The sequence below is a fragment of the Rhyacophila brunnea genome, unplaced genomic scaffold, assembly GCF_057557595.1.
Source record: "Rhyacophila brunnea isolate RB1 unplaced genomic scaffold, BYU_Rbru_1.0 scaffold_6, whole genome shotgun sequence".
Classification (NCBI taxonomy): domain Eukaryota; kingdom Metazoa; phylum Arthropoda; class Insecta; order Trichoptera; family Rhyacophilidae; genus Rhyacophila; species Rhyacophila brunnea.
The window spans coordinates 25998903-26020443 of record NW_028233276.1 but is presented as its reverse complement, the minus strand read 5'-3'; the positions used below and the strand labels follow the sequence as shown (position 1 = coordinate 26020443).

At 31.3% G+C, this 21541-nt stretch overlaps 1 protein-coding gene across 1 annotated transcript; it reads left to right on the top strand.

Moving 5' to 3' along the window:
* Positions 1-7853: 7853 nt before the first annotated feature.
* Positions 7854-10410, top strand: LOC147065464 (uncharacterized). Its single transcript, XM_085956984.1, has 6 exons — positions 7854-8015; positions 8685-8836; positions 9029-9074; positions 9482-9559; positions 9878-9981; positions 10332-10410. Exons 1-6 carry the CDS (start codon positions 7854-7856, stop codon positions 10408-10410), a joined length of 621 nt encoding a protein of 206 aa, XP_085813110.1.
* The last annotated feature ends 11131 nt before the right edge of the window (positions 10411-21541 follow it).

Sequence of the window (21541 nt, the reverse complement as noted above, 5' to 3'; positions counted from 1 at the left end):
CACGTTCATGAATCTACTATCAATGATGTATTATATAATATTCGTAATTTATTTATCAATTTGCTGTCTCTTATAGATCGCACAACCAGAGTTGAGGCGGCCGAATACTTACACAGACGCATTCAAAAAAGGAACAGCCTGTAAAAGAATACAGAATTCTTCAGAAATTCACCAATACACACAATCTTTCGTATCTGTGTCGCACCGACTCTGGTTGCGCGATCTATACCAACGCATCTGCCTACTCCATGGCCCCCACATCCTGAAGCGGGCCCCAAGGCTAGGATATTTATCGAGGCCCCCTACCTATCATCAAGATTAAAGGCGATCTGACGCTCTACAGAAGCGTTTTCCAAATGGCGTTCACGGTGAAATTAAGGGTACATATTTAGTATATTTTTAATACTTACATCGACTTGAATTATGGAGATATCAAGTAATGACAAAATTAAAAATTACATAACACAATCGCATATTTTTAAATATAAATATCACTAAAAGAAGATAGCGCCGCAGGCGACTTTTTTACTATTAGAGCAAATTTGTGATGTGTGTTTATTTCACTTATTTGGTCGGCCACGCCGGGCCCCCCATAAGCCCGGGCCCCCAAACTAGAGCCCTGTCAGCCCCTTTTTGTGAGGGCCATGGCCTACTCTCACGGGACGTCACTGATTTTAATATTTTTGAATGATAGTTGAGCGTTTGTTCTGTGAAATCTAAATCGATATTATTAATAAATCAACAGTGACTTGTTTGTAGTGTTTTGAGACCTCCTTTTAAATTTTATGGAGAATTGGTTACGTCATTTGCATCAAAGAAAATCGCCGCTGCGTATAATTATAATCAATTTTGCTGAATTTTTCAGTCACTTTCTCAGATTATATAGTAAAGTTATTCTTTAACACCTTACCTCACAGAAATGATAATAATTTATTAAAATATTATATAATATTGAACATAAAATTTGTTAGTAGACTCGAATGATGATTCAATAGAAAGTAGGTAGGTACCTCAACTTTGTGCAATTAAACTTGTTCAATTTTGTTAAAATATGGATCTTACTTGTCAATTGACTTTCAACTGTCATTGAATATACAGTTAAATGACAAAAATCGCCGCCCGAGAACGCGGCATATGGCGACCAATCCATTCATTAATGAATCCGTTATAGTGAACCCCTTTTATCGTATTGTTGTTGACTTTTCTTCTATTACGATGTATGATGAAGCGCGCGAAGAACGGAAACAATCACAAGAATCCAATGGCAAAGCGCCAGTAATCTCGTTAGCGCACCCTGTCGAAGTGGTGACAACACTTCATTGGCAGAAAGGGTCGAATCAAGATCTTATGAGTGTATTTTATCACCCATTATAAGTCTAGCAATAGTTTCCACAGTGGATTATGAGCATAATGGACATTCAGGCCACGGTACAAAAAGAAGATTGCTTATATTTCAAATTCAATATATACTGTAGAAAAATGGTATAATGTTAATGGACATTGCATCCGAAGTTACGCAATAACTAGCACTAACTAGCAAACTAGACAATTTATGTTGTCAGGTTTTTAACCTTTTATTGGTTTATCAAATTGTGAAAAACGATTACTGAGTCTAAGCTGGAGTCAGTGTTGCCAACCGTACTATAATTATAGTATTTGTACTATAATTTTGGTCCGCGTACTATGTACGATATAAAACAGGCATAGTACCTACACCCAAAATACTATAATTTTGAATATCGGAAAAAATATATAAAAAGTACTAAAAATTCGATATTTCCGTTCAATAAATTGGTGCAAAGTATGTACTTTAATTTCGAAATATCCGAAGAGTTGGAGAACTTGGGAAAAAAATTACTCGAAAAACGTAAAAAATCCCTCGACTGGTTTAAATTGAAATAGAAGAGGTACCTAAATAAAAATAAATCTCGGAGTTTCTCAAATTCTCCGTTATTTTTTTTCTGAGAAACAAAAAACGTATACATTTTCAACAGTTGACAACGCGTACTATATTTTTTCCCCAAATACTATAATTTTGGGGGCTCTGTACTATAATTCCACTTTGAAAAGATGGCAACACTGGCTCGAGTAATCACTTCTTATCCAATGGGTCACGGAATTGAACCCCATGGTTTGGTCAGGTTAGCGGGTTATTTTCAATAAATTTTAATTGTTATGTGTATTTTGATACATTGAATGACGCTAATTGAACAAGAGAATGGCTAATAATAAATTATAGTTTAGTTAAAGTTTGTTAAGATATTTCTTACTGGGGATAAATGTGTGATCCATCTTTCAAGATAGAGAAAATTTAAATATAGCTTTTATACTTAGCAATACTGTATTGAATTAAATAAACGTACATAATAATATATAAATGTATAGATAAATACAATGCAGTTCATTTATTGAGAATCGAATTTTCCAGATACTGATTCCACTTACATGTGAATATTGCTATCATTGAAGAAAAATAATACAGTGAAGCTAAAACTTGAAATCATTATCATTAAACCATTGTATGTAGTTGCGTACCACTTTCATTATCAACAGTTTTATAAAATGCAGCATATAAAAATATGTTATAGGAGTAATGGTTTTATGCAATTCTCTCAACCTATTATGTCCTTGGTCACCCCCACAATCTCAGAGTCGGCCGCCCTTTTAACTACTGCGGTCATGGAGTGAAATTTTATGAATAAATTTATAGATTGCTTGACACTTCAAAAGGTCTCAAGAGCATACTTCAGTGAAATGGCAAATAATTTTCAACTATAGGTGCGACGAAATTTTGGACTCGCTGGCAATCGGAGAGCGAAAGTCGAGCTGTGAACACGTTAATTTGTTTCGTGATGGCGACGGGGGTATCAATTCTTAAATCGTGTAAAGATGACTAGAAACGTTACCCATTTACTTGAAAAAGAAAACATGTCAATGAATATATTATTATTGTTACTAATAGAACAATAAACAGAACATTAAATAGACGCATGTTGGATTTATATGACAACTTGTATTTAGTTCGGCACGCGTCATTTACACAATCACGCCACGATCTTTTTAGATCTCAACTGAGGTATAACCTTAACTAATAAACCATGCCTGTCAGAATTTTTTTCCTATTCGATTGGGATAAGTATATTATTTGGATCTTCATCATTCATTCATGATCTAGATACCTATTTAGTCGAATATAATAATTACCTATTCATAAAATAAGTACCTCGTAAATTCTACTAATGACTGTTGTGAAAAACTCTAGAAGAAAAATAATTATACTTTACACGCAAATATAGGTAAATACCAGAGAACACTCATACACGAATAATGGTATTTTAAGAGTAGGTACATTACGAAATATGTAAAGAAGTAATTATCTTAAAAAAACCCAGAGCTGGAAACGAAGCCGAAACTGAACCCTGAAACCATGAGAACCATTAATTAATTATTTTGAAACCGGAACCCTTGATTCTGAATTCTGAAGCGGAACTGAACGCTGTCAAAACCTGTAGATTCTGTAGGTTCTATTTTTTGAATATTTCCATTCCATTGATTTTGGTCAGTTAACTGGAGCCAATTATTATCAACTATTCCTGTGCAGTGGTGTTAAGATTTTAAGATTTTTTACATTTATTAATTTTTAAACGCATTTATAAAACCATTAGCATAATTTATTACGAGATAATTTTTGTAAAATATTCACGATAAAAAATTATATTGATAATCTCTGTGATCCCAAATTTGACAAGAATTAGACATTTTATTATTCAAAAAATCGGCAATATTAACACATTTGAAGATGATTCTAAAGATATTTATTATAAGCTATGTCTTTGACCATTCAAGTGTGATAAACATCTTATGAATAATGATTGCTTTATAATAATTATTGACCTAAGAATAAGGTAGTGTTTTTTTGAAATACGCCATTTCTTTTGTCATTCCCTAGTAGTTAAGCTACAACATACGGCCGTAGCCATAAATTGACAAACTCTAATTAAAGTAGGGAGTAAAATTATGTTAACGCGCGTGTTTGAACATGTACCTAACTGAATTTTTTTAATTTTTTTTTTAAACGGTACATGTTCAAACACGCGCGTCAATATCATTTGACTCCCTACTTCAATTATAGTTTGTCAATTTATGGCTACGGCCGTATGTTGTAGCTTAACCACTGGGGAATGACAAAAGAAATGGCGTATTTCAAAAAAACACTACCTTATTCTTAGGTCAATAATTATTATAAAGCAATCATTATTCATAAGATGTTTATCACACTTGAATAGTCAAAGACATAAGCTTATAATAAATATCTTTAAAATCATCTTCAAATGTGTTAATCTTGCCGATTTTTTGAATAATAAAATGCCTAATTCTTGTCAAATTTGGGATCACAGAGATTATCAATATATTTTTTTATCGTGAATATTTTACAAAAATTATCTCGTAATAAATTATGCTAATGGTTTTATAAATGCGTTTAAAAATTAATAAATGTAAAAAATCTTAACAACATTGCACAGTTATGTACCGAAATATGACTATATTCTAAAACATTAGAGCGAGAGGTTTAAAAGAATACTATTTTATGTAACAAAAATACTTCATGCAGTCATCAAATGTTTAAAATAACTATAAAGGATAATAAGGCTTCAAAATTGTGTAAATAGATTATCTACAACGTTTAAGGAGTGTCCAGGATCATGGTTTGAAAATACAATAAAAACTCAATTTTGACCTTCGACGAGCATGTCCCCCCTTAAGCGTCAAATTATTATTTTGATACTTACATTAAAATTATATGATATTAAATATACGCTTAAAATCTTTTTGTGGGTAGGTGCTTGTGAATCAATGAAATCTCACTTTTTTTTACGTCAAAGTAGTTTTTAAAATTTTCAATGGAGATGATTAATTTGAAATACTAAAACAATAATTATTGGATTCGGCCCCTGATCTAAGTTTTCATGATCCAAGTGCGACAATTGGATTTGACTTTATCAGCCATCCACTATTATTCAATGGTCACAAATTTGACGGTAATTGGCGAGTGAAGTACGTTAATTTTACTATCTTTATTTTCAGCATGATTGATTGAGTCTTCTCTAATTTTTTTGTTCGACTAACGATTTTCATTCATAGATTTTTACTTTCGTTTTTTTCTGGTCATCAATCATCGGAATAAATGTCAATCGTAGTTTTCCATTGATAATAATGAATTTATTGGCAAATGATTTTTTAAGTGATTTTCTGTGTATTGTGTTACCCGACATATTATGAATACTATAGATTTTCAAGTGAAAAGTGCTTTATGATACAAGCTCTACGCTCTGTGATTATTTATCTCTCGTGCAAATGCATATATGTACCTATGTACATGTATATATTATGTACGGATAAATCAACTAACGATTTTTTAATGTGTGCAATTCTGACTGTTAGTGAGTAAATTTGGTAGTGTTATTGCTGATTACCTACGTACATTTCCTACAAAATAAACTGTCACTTTGGGTAGTTTATGGGTACATATTAATTACCATTACTGTACGTAGGAGGAGTGTACTGCTACTAAGGGTATATATAATGAAGGAGATAGAAAACATACAATTTACTGAAAAAAATACGAGTACATTTAAAATTGTTTTAAAAAAATTAAATAGTAAAATACATATGTTTTAAATTAAATATAAACTTACACTTAACAATGTTTATTATTGTATCGCATGAATTATATGTTCTTAGAATATAGGATAGTTTTTTTTAATTTCTACATCATTCATCATACGTTTAATGCATTTATTTTAAATTGCATTAGTTTCAATAAAATATACATGTCGGTAATTTGAAATCATTTTATATTGTATCTACATAATGTTTCTAAACGGTCAGTCCTAACCGGGTCTTATGGGTCTCCGCGGACCACATTTTCCAATGGGCCGGAAATACTGAATCAAATACTTCGTAACCACATAAAGACGGCCGCTCTACGCAGTCGGTCAACGCGGACGCAAATTATATTTTAATCTAACTATTACATACTGATGATATTTTATTTTAAACACTTGACTTGATTCTGCTCATGAATAGTAGGTACCAAATAGGTAGGTACTGTAATTGCATAAAAATATATATCTGTCACGAGTTGATATAATCATTTTTTTCTGAAACACGTGGAACATTGTTTAAATGTAAGTATAGTATTCTTGAAACCTTCTCGCGTTTAGCTTGTAACATTGTATTGCATGATAATATAGTATGTTAAATGTACGAACACAATAATCAATCACTGGCAAGACATTTGATGGTGTTGCTAAATTTACTGTGTGCAGTGTGACCCTATAACACAAATATAATTCTACTTGTATGCAAATTTCGTCATAATTATACCGAAGAGCAAAGTGCTGAGATCATGCAATATAAATTTCTTACCATCATCAATTATAACATAACTGGCGATGCTACCCTAAATACTTCCGTTGCATTATACGACATGTAACATATTGATTTGAACTGACCATGCCATATCATAGTACTAACCATCACATTCCTGCAATTAATAGCTCTCTTCAACTGTCCGAAAAATGGCCGCTTTTCAGTACGGTTGGTACTCCAGGTAAATAACAGTCGTTGATAATCCCATCTAGCCAGCGAAGTTGCTTCTACTTATGCGTTCTATTAAATTTATGAATATTACTAAGTATCAGTATGTACGTTGTTGAAAATATACCTTACAAGGAATACATTTCACTATCATTCGAGCAATACTGCCTATTTATAAAATTACCAACTTTGCTGGAGAAGCACTGATTTAATTATATAGCTTAAAGATGTCGTTACATTTAATTTATCTACATATTTATCGATAAAATATAGATATGAAAAAAATACATAAATATACAATTATGCCATTAATATTATTATTACCTGTGAGTCTTTTGATAATACTAATCGTAATGTGTTTTCCCTAATATGACAAGCATCACTGATAGCTGTGAACATATGACCAATTTTATTTCAATGTATGTGTGACGTTGATTAGCAAATTATCCAAGTAACATTTTAACAATTCGATGAAAATATTATTATAGAATGTCAGTAATTTGCTTTTTATAAAATATCCGATCCATGATTTTTGGATCCTGTGGTTACAAAACGATGGATTGGTATAATAGAATACTTGGAATAAATCACTGATAGAGTAATGAAAGATTAATTTAAGATCTTTAATAACATAATATAATAATTTATAATATTAAATTTTAACACATATCATAAAACTTTCTTATATTTAAGTAAACAATTATTATAAAATATTCTACTACACAAATTAAATCTTGTACATTAATATAAAGAATTAGGTTAGTGAAATTAATAAGTAGTTGGTCTTATTTCTTCGGTGCCACATTATGATATCAATCAGATACCACAGAGATCCAACAGATAATGCACCTTCACAAGTCCTAATGTGACATTTTTTGGTGGTAGTCAGGTAAATATCGAGGCTGTTGAACTAATGTTTCAATCGTTTTCTATGGTATGGATTTAATACCTCCGTGCATGAATGCCAAACCGTATAGATGTATTCTCAAAATAATTCATTAACTACGTGACAAATTTTAAATGGACCGAGAAATTCTGTGTAGTATCAAAACCAGAAAATACAGATCCTCGGCCACATTATGATAGGACAAAATGTACAACATTCTCCATTCATTATTCAAATCTATTTCATGTTACTGCTAGCCAATCATAACAAAAATACATATATATGTGTTAAACAAACACCTCACATAAAACTATTTTTTATTTGCAGGAATCCTTCTAACAAATCAGAAAACCTACAATAAGAAAATATGGCTTTGAATCCAAAGCTTGTCCCTCCGACACGGCTAGAGAAGGCTTCGTGGGAGTCTCGAAATGAAGGTGTCCACGAGAGGGTTAACTTTGATGATACAATTTGGGGATTTGATCTTGCTGGAGGTTCTAAATATGGAATACCTCTTAGAGTTACCAGGGTATGTAATCACAATTATATTATTTACATAAAATTTTGAATGATAATACCACAATATGTCAATTTAACAGATATGGTAAATGGATTGTATATTTAATCATTTTTTAAATGTAATATAAGCTACGTTCACACCTCGAGTGAACATAATTTAGAGACGCATTGATTAGCTGTGAATTCGCATTTGATACATTGGATGAGTAGTTTAATATGTTTAAAGTAATCAGAGAATTTTATCAATTCGAATTTACTCATACTTTCTAGTACCTACAGTAATAGTTTATTTAAATGTCCTTAGTTATTTGGTAATCGACAAATATTACCATAAATTGACTAAAACAAAAATGCCCAGCCAATATTTTTTTTCCCAATTATATGTAATTTATAGGTGAACATGACAAAAAAAGAGAAACAAAGAACACAGGTATTGTCTTACCAATTGGCATTATCAATTACCAATCAACAAATATCGTCGATATCTAAATCAAACATTGTTTATTTTTAGTGATGGTGTGACAATGACAATGTGTCATTTAAATAAATTATTATTTAGAATTATTTGGTTAAAAATTCTAAATAAAATACTAATACTACGGCACATACATAAATCCCTTTGTATAAGTATGCAATTATTTGTTGTCGGCTTGTATATTATATTATTTTTAAACTGCAGGTTCGCAAAGAGAGTAGAGCAGAAAAGGCAGGCATCCGACCAGGAGACAAACTGAAAAGGATAAACGACATTCAAACTGAAACCCTCACACTTCAGGAAGCCCATGACATCATTCTAGAATCTGGTGTCTACATCAGACTTGCTGTCAGTGCGTAAGTAAAAACAAAATTAATATAAAAACTAAACCTATGGTTTATATTAGCAACATACCTAATATTAATTTAGTAGTGGTAACATTTATTCAAGAATGAAAAAATGTTAATGAAAAAATAGGAAGTATGTATATATTTACAGTTAAATACCTACCTACATATTAAAATAAAATCGTGGGCTTTTAATTTCAGACCTGAAGATACCGAAGACAGTTTTAGCTGCTGGCAAGATGAAATTGTAATTATAAAACACCCATTATAATACATAACAATTTAACATTATTTATATGTTTATCTATTTTTCACCTTCGCTGAAACGCTTCAAAAATGTGTAAACTATAAGTTAATTTCATCATGATTAGATAGAACGTACAAAGATTAGTTGGTAGAGCACATTGACGCGAAACCAGGTTGTAAGTCCGGCTAAGCGTCGTATTTAAAAAAAAAAGATTTGTTATATAATATAATTTCTTACAATTTTGTTTTCTATAACAAAAAGATTCAAATAATTAATAACCGTAATTCGTTTTCTTTTAAATACCATACATGTATTATTAGTACGTATATTATACCCACACATCCAACTGTGATTACATACCGCATCTATATTGATATGATATATAATTATATTTATTTTTATTTCAGGATGAATATGATTACGAAGAAGAAGAAAGATTGCGCGAAGAAGAATTACAGAGAAAAAGACGAGTCGTTTGCAAAACAGTAAATAATATTTATTTAAATAAATTCTTCTTAGACGTCCTATACCGATAATGCTAACAAATAAAATTGAGACATGTCATGAACAAATTCATTTTTTTATATTTTGTTTTGTATTTATTTCTAAAATTGTTCACTATAGTTATTGTTTAAACTTTTTTCTTTTAATGTAAACTACATTATTGGATTGTATAAGTTTAGTGTTGTCGTATTTTTAATTGATGTCGTGTTTCTTTAAATAGTTTCATACGTGGCCAATGCAAAATAGACAGATCAACTTTAAAGAAAAGTAATGATCGAGTATTTTTTTTATTATTTCAGAATTCACATTGGAGTCTAATGTGGCCATGGACAACAAGAAAAACGTATATCTATAGGGAATCTAACTGCTTTTTAGTTCCGAGTGCATATGAAACTAAACATAAGTAAGGAAATTCAAAATTTATTTAAATCTATTCATTCAATAAAACAACTATATTTCACATCACAGGTTATATGGAGCACATTTTTATATCATATTGTTTTTTAAAAGTACTGAATAATAACCACAATTGTATGAAGAAAAAAAAAATATTTGTACAATAATATTTCTTTATAAAAAAACTCACTTTCACCGACGTCATTCATACAAAATATAAATAATATCTATTTGGATTATTAATATTAGAACTGATGCATTATTTGTCTGTAGTACATATAATAATATATATTGCATGCTAGTATTATTAGATAAACTGATAAACATAAGATATTATTATAATATGTTTGTTTTTAGTGATTCAGACTCTGATGCAGATGCATCAGACCAAGAATGCCAATGGTGGGAGAACGAATTTGAAGCCACCATACGCTAATTTTATATTATTAATAATTTATTTACTACATAAACCATTTTCATCATTTGGCCATACGACGCCTGGGTAAGACTCTTTTTACTGCATCTGATACCCGCCCATCTTTTAACACAATTATTGACTAAACTAAAACGCGGTCGTATTTTATATAATAATATAATATGATTTCTTTAGATTTTTAAGAACATTAACCATTCATGTTTTATTTTATTAATCAACTTGCGTGAAATTCGTTTTCAGATTAACCACATGACTTTATCGTATCACTTTATTTGTATTGCATCACTCGCAGCCTATCGCAGGATTGAAAGAGAGAGAAAATATGAATCCTCGGACACAACTGGACGCCAGGACAAGTAACCACCGAACTGTCGGCACTGTCGAATCAAATAATGTCCATTAATAAAATAAATAGACGTTTGTTACGATTTGATACTGAAAGTAGACGAGGAAGTTTAATAAGTTTCTATCTACTACTTCGTAAATTTAATTAATTTTGCTCTTAACATAGTTGATGATTTCATTTAAAAATTGAAAATTTTAAAATATTTTATTTATTAGTTGTAGATAGATTTGGTCTTTAGTTTTGTGTTTTTTGCAGATTGAGAATTATTATGCCTGACGATACAAAATATAAAAGAACTCTCGTCTCACTGGAACTTAAACATATGCACGATTAAATAATTTACGTGTGCATATTTAAATTGTCACTAGTGTTGGGTTTCGGGAATTCTCGAGGAATTTTCGAGATTTTCAATCCCAAATCTCAAGAATTGAATTTTTTAACATTTCGGGAAATCCTGGATCAAGAGAATCTTTTCTCGGGATTCAGGATGTCTTTATTATCCAATATTATTTATTGAAAAAACGATTTTTCTATAAATGAAAAAAGTTGACAGAAAATACAAAACGTTCAAAGACTGATCGGGGTATTTAACACAATTAAGTCAACGTCGACTCAAAGTGAGCGCAATTTTTCAACATCAGGGAATTTTGTGTCTCAAAAGCATGCGCGATTGTCAGACACATCGTATAGTCTGTGTTTTTTGAATTCCTATTTTAATAAGTAATGTTTTGAATTATTTTTGTTTTCCTACTTGTATTAGTTTGTCTTCTTATAAAAATGAAAAAAACACATTTTTTTGGAATTGCCTGTTTTTACAATGGTTTTAGGATTTTTACAGGTTTTTTTAAATTTCACGATATCTCGGGAATTCTCGAGAATTCTTTTCTGGAAATCCCGAATCTCTAGAATTCAAAATTACATCATTTCGGGAAATCCCGAATCTCGAGATTGAGATTTTCTCGGGAAATACCCAACTCTTATTGTCACCAAATATTTAATGATAAATATGTTTTAAAAGTAACTATAATCATTCACGAACGTCTATTTATTTTCGAATTGTCCCAGCGCCGAAACGGCTAGACTCGAATCCCCGTGCTAAACTCAGCTGTTATTTCCTCTTGCATTTGCGTAGTATCCTATTTACATAACAAGAAAATAATTTGACGTTGAGTGTAATGAGTGCCCAAAAGAAGAACAAAACTTATCATTTTTCCGACGAATGGGATACCTATTCAGTATTTTTTGCGACCACAGATTTCTCAGCCAAATTTTATATATTACGTTTATATAAGTTAAAAAAATTATAATGGGAATATGTGGTAGGTCACTGCTGTTCTGATACTGGATAGTAAATCACAGCCCATTTGAATTTGGACATGCCTGATATATTGAATGATTTTCCCACCTCCGATACACGGAGTTAATGGGAAATCAAAATTATTACGACTCCACTACTTTGTTCTTAAGTAATATTCCCATAATATAACGTGGATACAATAGGTACTCTGCACAAAGTGCAAAACCTTTTTTAAGAATGTGAATTCAATAATTACATCGAGTAATAATTTGACTTTTAATTATATATTTTGTTCTAGTAAATAAGTAGTTACGTAGCTACATTAATTGTCTATGCATGATATTATTTGTTATCTATGAACAGTCATCTGTCTAAATACTCGAAACCTAGCCATGTTTGTTTTAAGCTGTAATACATGAGAAACTGTAAAATATATAATATACATAGTAAAATTCGACTTATTATGTCGTGGTTCCCGGGTTCGAATCCTGTGACTGGGAAAAAAAACGACTTGTTATTTTACATTATGTGCTTGGAGTCAGAGGATGGACTTAATAGGTTGAGTAAGTGGCTAACATCCATTTCTCGAAAAATAAAATATGTAAAGCTGTAAATACAACATTAACCCTATCGGAGCCCATATTATGATCTTCTTAAGATCGGTCATGGTTTAAAATATATATATAATTATATATATAATATACATATGAACATTATGAGCTTTATTTATAAAAGCATGAGCTTAAATTATATTATTATAACCAAAAAAAATATAGTAATGTGAATTTAACTTGGAGACATACGTATAATATTGTTAATATAATTTTGTTTTCAGGGATAAATTTGCACCGAAAATAGCTGAGGCAACACACATTGAACTTCATCCTGTTGAAGAAAAGGCTCAATAGTATATTATTCTTACGCCTTACTTTGTCATTACTAATTTTTTCAAATCTGAAAAACTGAAAATTAAATGATTTATTACATTATTTTTAATGAATGTAATTGATATATAAACACCGTATTGTTTGTAAAATATGTACTTATGTATTTTTCTATTAAACCTACAAAGTCTCATCTGATGCTTATTTCTGAGACTTATTGGATATTAGAATGATTGATTTTTTTTTCGATTTATCAGCGTTATTTATTTTAAGACTGATGATGATCAGGTGATTTTTGTATCGATATGCTTTTTATTTAATAAATGACCTACTTACAGTAATTTGTTTCAATTGAACACCCTGCTTACAATGACGTAGGTATATATAACACACCATAATATTTATATAAAATCTTAATATTAACGTAAGCACGTTAACAGTTAACGTGAATTTTCACATACACATACACATTGATTTCAAAGCACATTTATTTTTAAAAAAATCATACAATATTAATCATTATATTTATATGTGGCAGTATTTAAATAAGCATTTGTGGACACATTTATTAGCAGAATGACACAATAATTTTGTAACCCATGCTATTCTAAAGTTAAGGCGAATAATTTTCCACAAATGAAAAATTGTTGGATTCGAATTTTGTATTGTCTATTGTTTGAACTTTTCATTAAAAAAAAAAACCTATTTATGGTACCTATGGTACATACTGAAACTATCCTTTCGTTCAGTTTTTTTTCGCGGTGGTGGTAATTTTAACTTCACCTGGTGTATTCAATTAACATCAAAAGCTACCGTATGGATATTTTATTCGGTTAAAGATTTCAATAACCATGACAGCACATCCAAATTTAAATCGAAACTATTGTGAAGCATAAACAATAGAGCTAAGGAGAATTTCTGTTCTTTGCCCCCAGAAACAATGGTTAGAATTAGTTTTTTTTTTGTCCAAAACTAAATATAATATTATGTACACAAGGTTTATGAAAAATAAATATTTTTATTGAACTCACATAACTTGGAAAAGTCTCAGAAAAGCCTGGAAAATTCCCACTAAGTTCAAGATTTTCTCTATGATTTTTTTAAATAGATAATTATGTGAGGCTCTTCGGAGATATATCAATCATTGTACCCATATGTTAGATGACGCTTCTAACACGACATGTTAATAAGGACCATACTGCTTGGACGGAATACGACCAGAGAAGGCAAATGATATATTTTTTTTTAATACCCACACAACAAAATATGACAATGCACCTTACGCCAAGATACATTTTACAATAAAAAATAATATATGCACAATATTTACTTGATACATGATAGTTTTATCAAAACTGTGCTTTGATAAAAACTTTGGTGGCACCTATTGCAATCATATTATGAAACTTTTATACTTACTGATACAACCCCTGAAATTTTATATTTAAAAATAGTAAGCATAGGCAGTTATGCCAAAACAATTCCAATCGTAATAATTGGGACACTAGTTTACAAATAATAATAATAATAATAATAATAATAATAATAATAATAATAATAATAAATAATAGATACTAATAATAATAATCATACATAATATTATTATCTACTACAAACAAAGCATGCGGACTATATCAGCGCCGCAGACTTACCAATTATGATATTTACTCTCAAAATATTTAATATTCGCATTCATTCCTTTATTTTCCCATCTTTAAGCAGCGCATGACTCAACCCACGGGACGAGATTGACTAGTGCACACTTTATAATTGAATATGAAGTTTCTTTTATTTTGTTAACTGTCAATTCATGGTGGAACTGCATTGTATTGTTGTTTTTATTGTAAATTGTAAATGTCCCTCTGAGGTGGATGAAACCGGTCCTAATCTATTAATTAAAAGTGGAATAATTACTACAAAAAAATTGCGTTTTATTAAATAAAAACAACAATGAATATGAAGCGCCTAGTTTCAAATCCCCTAAAACGGTTTATGAAAAATTTTGAGTTAGGTATGTATTTATATGGATATTGTTGATGATGGTATGATGGTGATATGATGGCCAAAGATTGAACTTTTAAAATCGCCAAAAACCGTCAATACATATGATAAAAACCACTAAAATGGTTGGGTGTGCTTTTCAAATACCCCTAAAATGGATAAGCCAACACACTCTTTAGAATGTAGGAATTAAGTTATAAATACCTACATAAAGTTCACAGATTTAATAGACATGAGTTTTTCACATTTTTCGCAAAACTACCTAAAATCGTTCAGGGGGTTTGAAACTAGGCGTTTCATATACTTATAGTAATTATTCACAATATGTTCCAGTTGACAAAATTCATTATTATTTGTTACTAATACCTACGGAAGTATAGCCAATTATCATTCAACAAGCATATAAAAATTGAAGAGTGCAACCAATCTTTCAGTATTATTTTTATGAAAACTATATGTACCTATTGTTAGGTACTTGGTAAATAACTTATTTTATTAGCTTACTGTAATATAGCCATTAGGGATTCCAATCCCGGGATCTCGAGCTATTTTCGATGCCTATGAATCCCGGGATTGATAAACATAGTCCCGAAACTTTCGGGATTGATTTTTTTATCAATTTTTATGGAAAATAAAATAAAAACGAAAATATAACAGGAAAAATACTTTTAATAACAAATAACTACATTATAAATAAACTGAGTTTGAATGAAGTTTGATTTATACCCGTGTAGTAGTTGCCGATTCATTTTATTTTTTCACATAAATTATTAAAAATGAGAAAGATTGGAAAAAAACAATGCTTCGCACTATTAACAAAGTAATTCCACCATGGTCTAGTACATTTTACGGCAGTTTCATATTTGGCTGACTAATTAGATTTATGAAGCGGAAAGGCCAAAAGTACACCATGATTTGCTTTACTATTTTAAATCTCGCTAACCCATTCATTAAGTAGTTACTATCAGAAACAGAAATCTCATATTAAATTCACATTATTATTTATATCACAATATTATTTACTCCATTAAACTCATGTATTTCCAAGATTGAACGTATACAATATTAACAATAAATGTCTTAAATAGTATAAATTATAGTAGATTTATTTTTGACCGATTTTATCAATGTTATTTGTAAACATAAAAATTTTATATTAACAATGGAAAAAAATGCCAATCCCGAAATCCCGGGATCAGAATTTTGGCTCGAGATTGGATTCCCTAATAGCCATATATTTTTTTCAATTGACTATCTATATATTTAAAGATGTTAACTGACTTGCATAACATGTTGTGATGAGTCATTTATGGATTGATGAATGGCGATTCAATTGAAATAGATTATCTAGTACTTGCGACAAATATTCGTTACATGATTGAAGACAGTGACGTTTTTTTGGCGTATAACACTTTTCATAATTAAATTGATTACAATTTGATCGAATGTCAAAAAATGGAGATGACAGATTTACAATCCAATTAATATTTGAATGACAAATTGATGTTGTACTATTCCATCCATATAATGTAAACAAAACACGATTTAAATTAGAGTTTCTCAAACTTCAACTGCCTCTTCCTTTTAGAGCATGTAATACTTCATCAGCGTATCCCCTTATAAAGAAAATAAATAGTCATAAACGCGATACTTCTTCTTTTTATAAACATAAGGTTAGAATATTTAAATGTGATAATATATGTGTTCTTTTACATTACTATAACAACTTTAAAACACAAATTATTAATACAACTCAATATAACACAAATAAATTATGACGAATATAAAACATACCTACCAGATATTCCAGAGATGTAACTGATAATATTGAAATGATAAGAAGGGTTGCAAAGAGGCAGTTCTCGTAGATAAGGAACACAAGGGAGTGGAGCCTAGTGTTTTTTTTCAAAATGATTAACATCGTTACAAGAATAAATAAATTATTATGATAATAATATGTCATCATTTTCTTGCTGAGATAGATAATAATATAATGAACATTTCTCTTATATATGTTATGGAAATGATTACAAATATGATTATGTATGTAGAATCTGTACCTGTGCCACAGATTGACTGTCGCTGATGTAGGCTAAATAGAATATTATTTCTAAAATTAGTTAGTATCTAGCATAATATTATGCTGTTATATATTAAATTCTAAACCGACCATTTGCACTCTGAATTAATATATATTTTATTGAACCGAAAACACATCAGATTCATACAAATTTAAAAAAAAAAAAAAAATATGGTGCTGCCAGCATCCATCAGATTTAAGCCAAACTGAATTGTTTCCGAATTATGCGTGATAAATAAAAAATGTTACATTTTTAATCTCGTGAATAAACTGCTAAGCCTGTCTTAAATTTCACCAATCACAATAAACGGTTACGATTTTGTGATAGCCGATGAATTCATATATTATCTGGATCATGCATTACCCCTCAAACCGACACCAGCTGTCAAGAAGTTAGTAGAAGGATTACTTTGGCTAGCAAATCCTACTACGGTTTACAGAGATATTTCAGACGAAGACTCCTATCAAGGAAAACCAAATTAAATGTATACAAAACTCTCATTAAAAGAAAATTGGACATATATATTTGAAAGATTGATATTAATATGATTTTCGGAGTCGTATACGAGGAAGATAGCTTGTGCCAAGAAAGTACAACTATGAACTAACTTCTCACATGGGAAAGTGGGGCGACTCCGTTGAGCAGGACAATCAAACACTCAACCGCCAAAGAAACGCCTCTTCAACAAAGCAGAAGGGGTAAAAATAGTATGACAGACTGCGGTGGTTGGGTTATGTAGAAAGAGACACAGCATCCCTGAAACTAATGGGGCTGAAGACAGCTTACGGCAGACAGAGGGAAGGGGAGATATTATCTGATGGCGGCCTAGACCCATATAGGGTTGTTGTGCCGATGGTGATGATTGAGAGAGTATGTGCCACTATAAAAAATATATCCGTTTTATTCATTATCATCAGCCGGACTCGATCCACTGCTGGACGAAGGTCTTCCCTAGCTACTTTCACTCTTTACTGTCCATAGTTATTTACTGTCACGTACATCCACTGAACTTTATGAATTCGTCTATCCATCGGGTTTTAGGGCGTCCATGTGGTCGTTTAGTGCCTCTTGGGTTCCACCGTCTAACTGCATTTGTCCACTTGCTGATGAACATATCCAGCCCATTGCCATTTCGTCTACTTATCGATCTCCATCACATCGCGTAATCTTGTCTACTTCTTTATCCATTGTTTTATTTTGTGGTCTTTCCGCGTCATACCCAATATGCACCTTTCCATGCCCCGTTGCGCTACTATTAATTTTTGGATTCCTCTTCCATTAAAGCTTCATGTTTCAAATGCATACGTGAGCACTGGTAGCACACATTGGTGAACACTTTCCACTTAAGACATAATGGGAGGCCACTTTTAAGATACTATTTAGACGCCAAAATGCGCTCCATGTTAATTTGATTCAGCGAGACATTTCATCATACATACCACCAGTCAATTGACATCTGCTGACCTGCCCGATTTAAGTGCCATAGATGAGGATCACTTTTGGTTCAGCATTTCTTTTGTCTTCGAGACATTTATCTTTAAACCTACTTTGCGGCTTTCATTTGCAGCATCTGCATCCTGTTATAGAGGTAATCTGGATCGTTAGTGTTAATATAAATTTAAAATTTACTATTTTCATATATTTTAAGAGAATACCAACTAAATTTTCTGGTAATAAAAACACATTACGAATATACATTAAATATTAAAAATAGTTCTTTAAAGTCGCCATGCTAAGCATACTACAGTTGCGAAGGGTGGAGGTAGGCTGTTAAGATCCGATATAGATACTACATACTAAACTTTGACAGCCAAACGTGTTTATTTTTATTGAACTAAGACTACACTGTGTAGAGAGTTTAAAAATACAATTAAACCCTGCCTAATCCAAGCCATAGCAGGTAATAGTGAAACAATTTACGTTTTTCTATAAAATATTTAAAATTATATCATTAAACCATACATATATTTTTATCGATTATGGTTTGGTTTAGGCAGGACTTTATGAATTTTAAAAAACTAGCCACACCATCTCTAACATGTATTCTTAATTAAAAAAAAAAAAAAAACATAGGCGTGACTGAAAAAGTGTGCATTATTTTTGGCGGGTCACCTATCGCATACCTTAACTATTATAGTTTGGGTTACGCAGGGTTTAATTATATTTTAAAAACTAACCAACACCATCTGCAAATTGTATTCTTAGTTAAATGAAAACAGATAAGTTTAGTATGGCTGACAAAGTTTAGTGTGCAATATTAATGTCGGATCTTAGCAGCCAACCTCCACCCAGCGTCACTGAATAATACTCGTAGTATATGTATATTATGACATAATAATTGAAATATAATTACATTTTACCAATAACTCTTTAACCCTCAATAACCCTCATTCTCAACTAACCTCAAGTTCACCGCTTGTTACAAAGATATTTTAATATATTCAGAGGCAATTTAATATTTAGTATCAATAATTACAAGATAAAAATATCTTTTTATATACAACGTTTTTAAATTTTCTGTTAAACCATATAAACTTGACCTGACTAGCTTAAACGATCAAAAAAAATTGTGCTTGACATGTCATATTGATTTCCATACCACCAACCACCAACTACCAACGCACGTAGATATTAATAATTTAATTGCTAGAACCCCAGACGACCCCTAGCAACCAATAATGGTGTCGAAATAACTTTCCATACAAAATAGAATTAACTGAAAATGAATTTAATTCTACTTAAAGATGGCTAACAGTATTAAAAAAATGCATTGGCATCGTGTTCTGATATATTCTAAAAGTTTCAAATGTCTGGCTAGTCGAGAAGTTAGTTAAAAATCGATTGCAAGATTTGTACCGGACAAATAATAGTACGAGCTAAGAAAAACGTTGTAAAATAGAACATATTTTAGGTCGTATGATGATGTTTTGATTTGATTACAATTTAGTTTACCTGTAAACTGCCAGCGTTTACTATCCACTACCCCGTCAAACTGCAAAAGCGTCCAAAAGCGCAAAATGGATTCGCGAAGAATCGACAGGAATCTCAATCAATTAGCTGATGAGTCTCCGACAATGTCAATGTCGAACGTCTATACAGTTAGCGAACAGGAAATCGCATCATTCGAAGGAATCCCTAACCTTTCTGTGTGTTTGTTAAAAATACACACGGTTGGTCGAAACCCACACACTTAGGTGACCACGGATTGCACAGCAGAGTAAAAATAATCGTCACACTTGCATTATTAGAATTGTGATTCCGATTCGGATTCGATCAAACAATCGATGTGACTCATCTCAGATAATTTGGTACGGCTATAAAGTAACAGTGATGATTTAAAATAGTATATAATTTTTGGTGCCTACGATTCTTCAACAAATTCTTTTAAACCAAACTTTTTAGTAAAATTAGATAAAGGTATTAATATTTTATAATACAATCATTTTTATCATCATACAATATGATCCTATAATGTAATCAAAATCATATATTATATCATAATACATAATACAATCATATCAATCTAACTCCAACTGATTTGATATTATAATATATCGTCAAAATATCTTAAATAAAGAGCATTGCTCGTGGTAAACAACAGACTGCAAGTATAACAATACAGTGGTGCACCCAGGATTTAATATTGGGGGGGGGGCAAGGAGGAGAATGTAAATTACTCCCATAGGCTCTCTTTCTCTTCACAGCCTAATTTCTCGTTTATCGGTCTTTTGTCTATTGCACTCGGTGTACCTACGCCATCGTCCCCACATCCTGAAACGGGCCCTCAGGCCAGGATATTTGGCGGGCCCCCTACCTACGGCTAAGATTAAAGGTAGTGTGAAACACTACATTAAAGGTTTTTCAAATTGTGTTTTAATTCAAATTAAGGGTACTTATACAGTGAATTATTGGCAATTTTTAATACATCTACTTTAATAATGGAGCTGTTGAGTATCTAAATATAGTATATCTGAGTATATAAAATACATTGCACAATTATATAAGTAATTGAAAATTTTTATGGCCATGAAGTACAATAGCGCCGCAGGCGACTTTTTTTACTATTAAGCTAATTTATGGTGTGTGTTTATCTCACTTATCTGGTCAATCCGACACGCCGGGCCCCCCACAGCCAGGGCCCCTAGACTAGAGCCCTGTCAGCCGTCCCCAGCCATGACCTACACCACTCCGGAATTCGGGTGGACACCGAGAATTTTTTGACAGTTCCATTAGGGATTGGGTTTCTAAAACAACCTGACATTAGTGTTTCGAAAATTTTGTGTTAGAAATTAAAATCTAAGAGATTTTTCTAAAAAGGGTGCTGGAGAATTATTACAAATCATTTTTTGCCGTGTTTTTATTTCTCTTAGCCCAAAGGTATAGTTTATTGGCTTTCAATTTCAATGTTTAAAATCATTCCGATAATTTTCATGTTTGGGGGGTGCCAGGGCCTCTTGCCCCCCCCCCCTGGGTGCGCCACTGTAACAATACAATACAATATTAAATCCAATGCATCGATTGC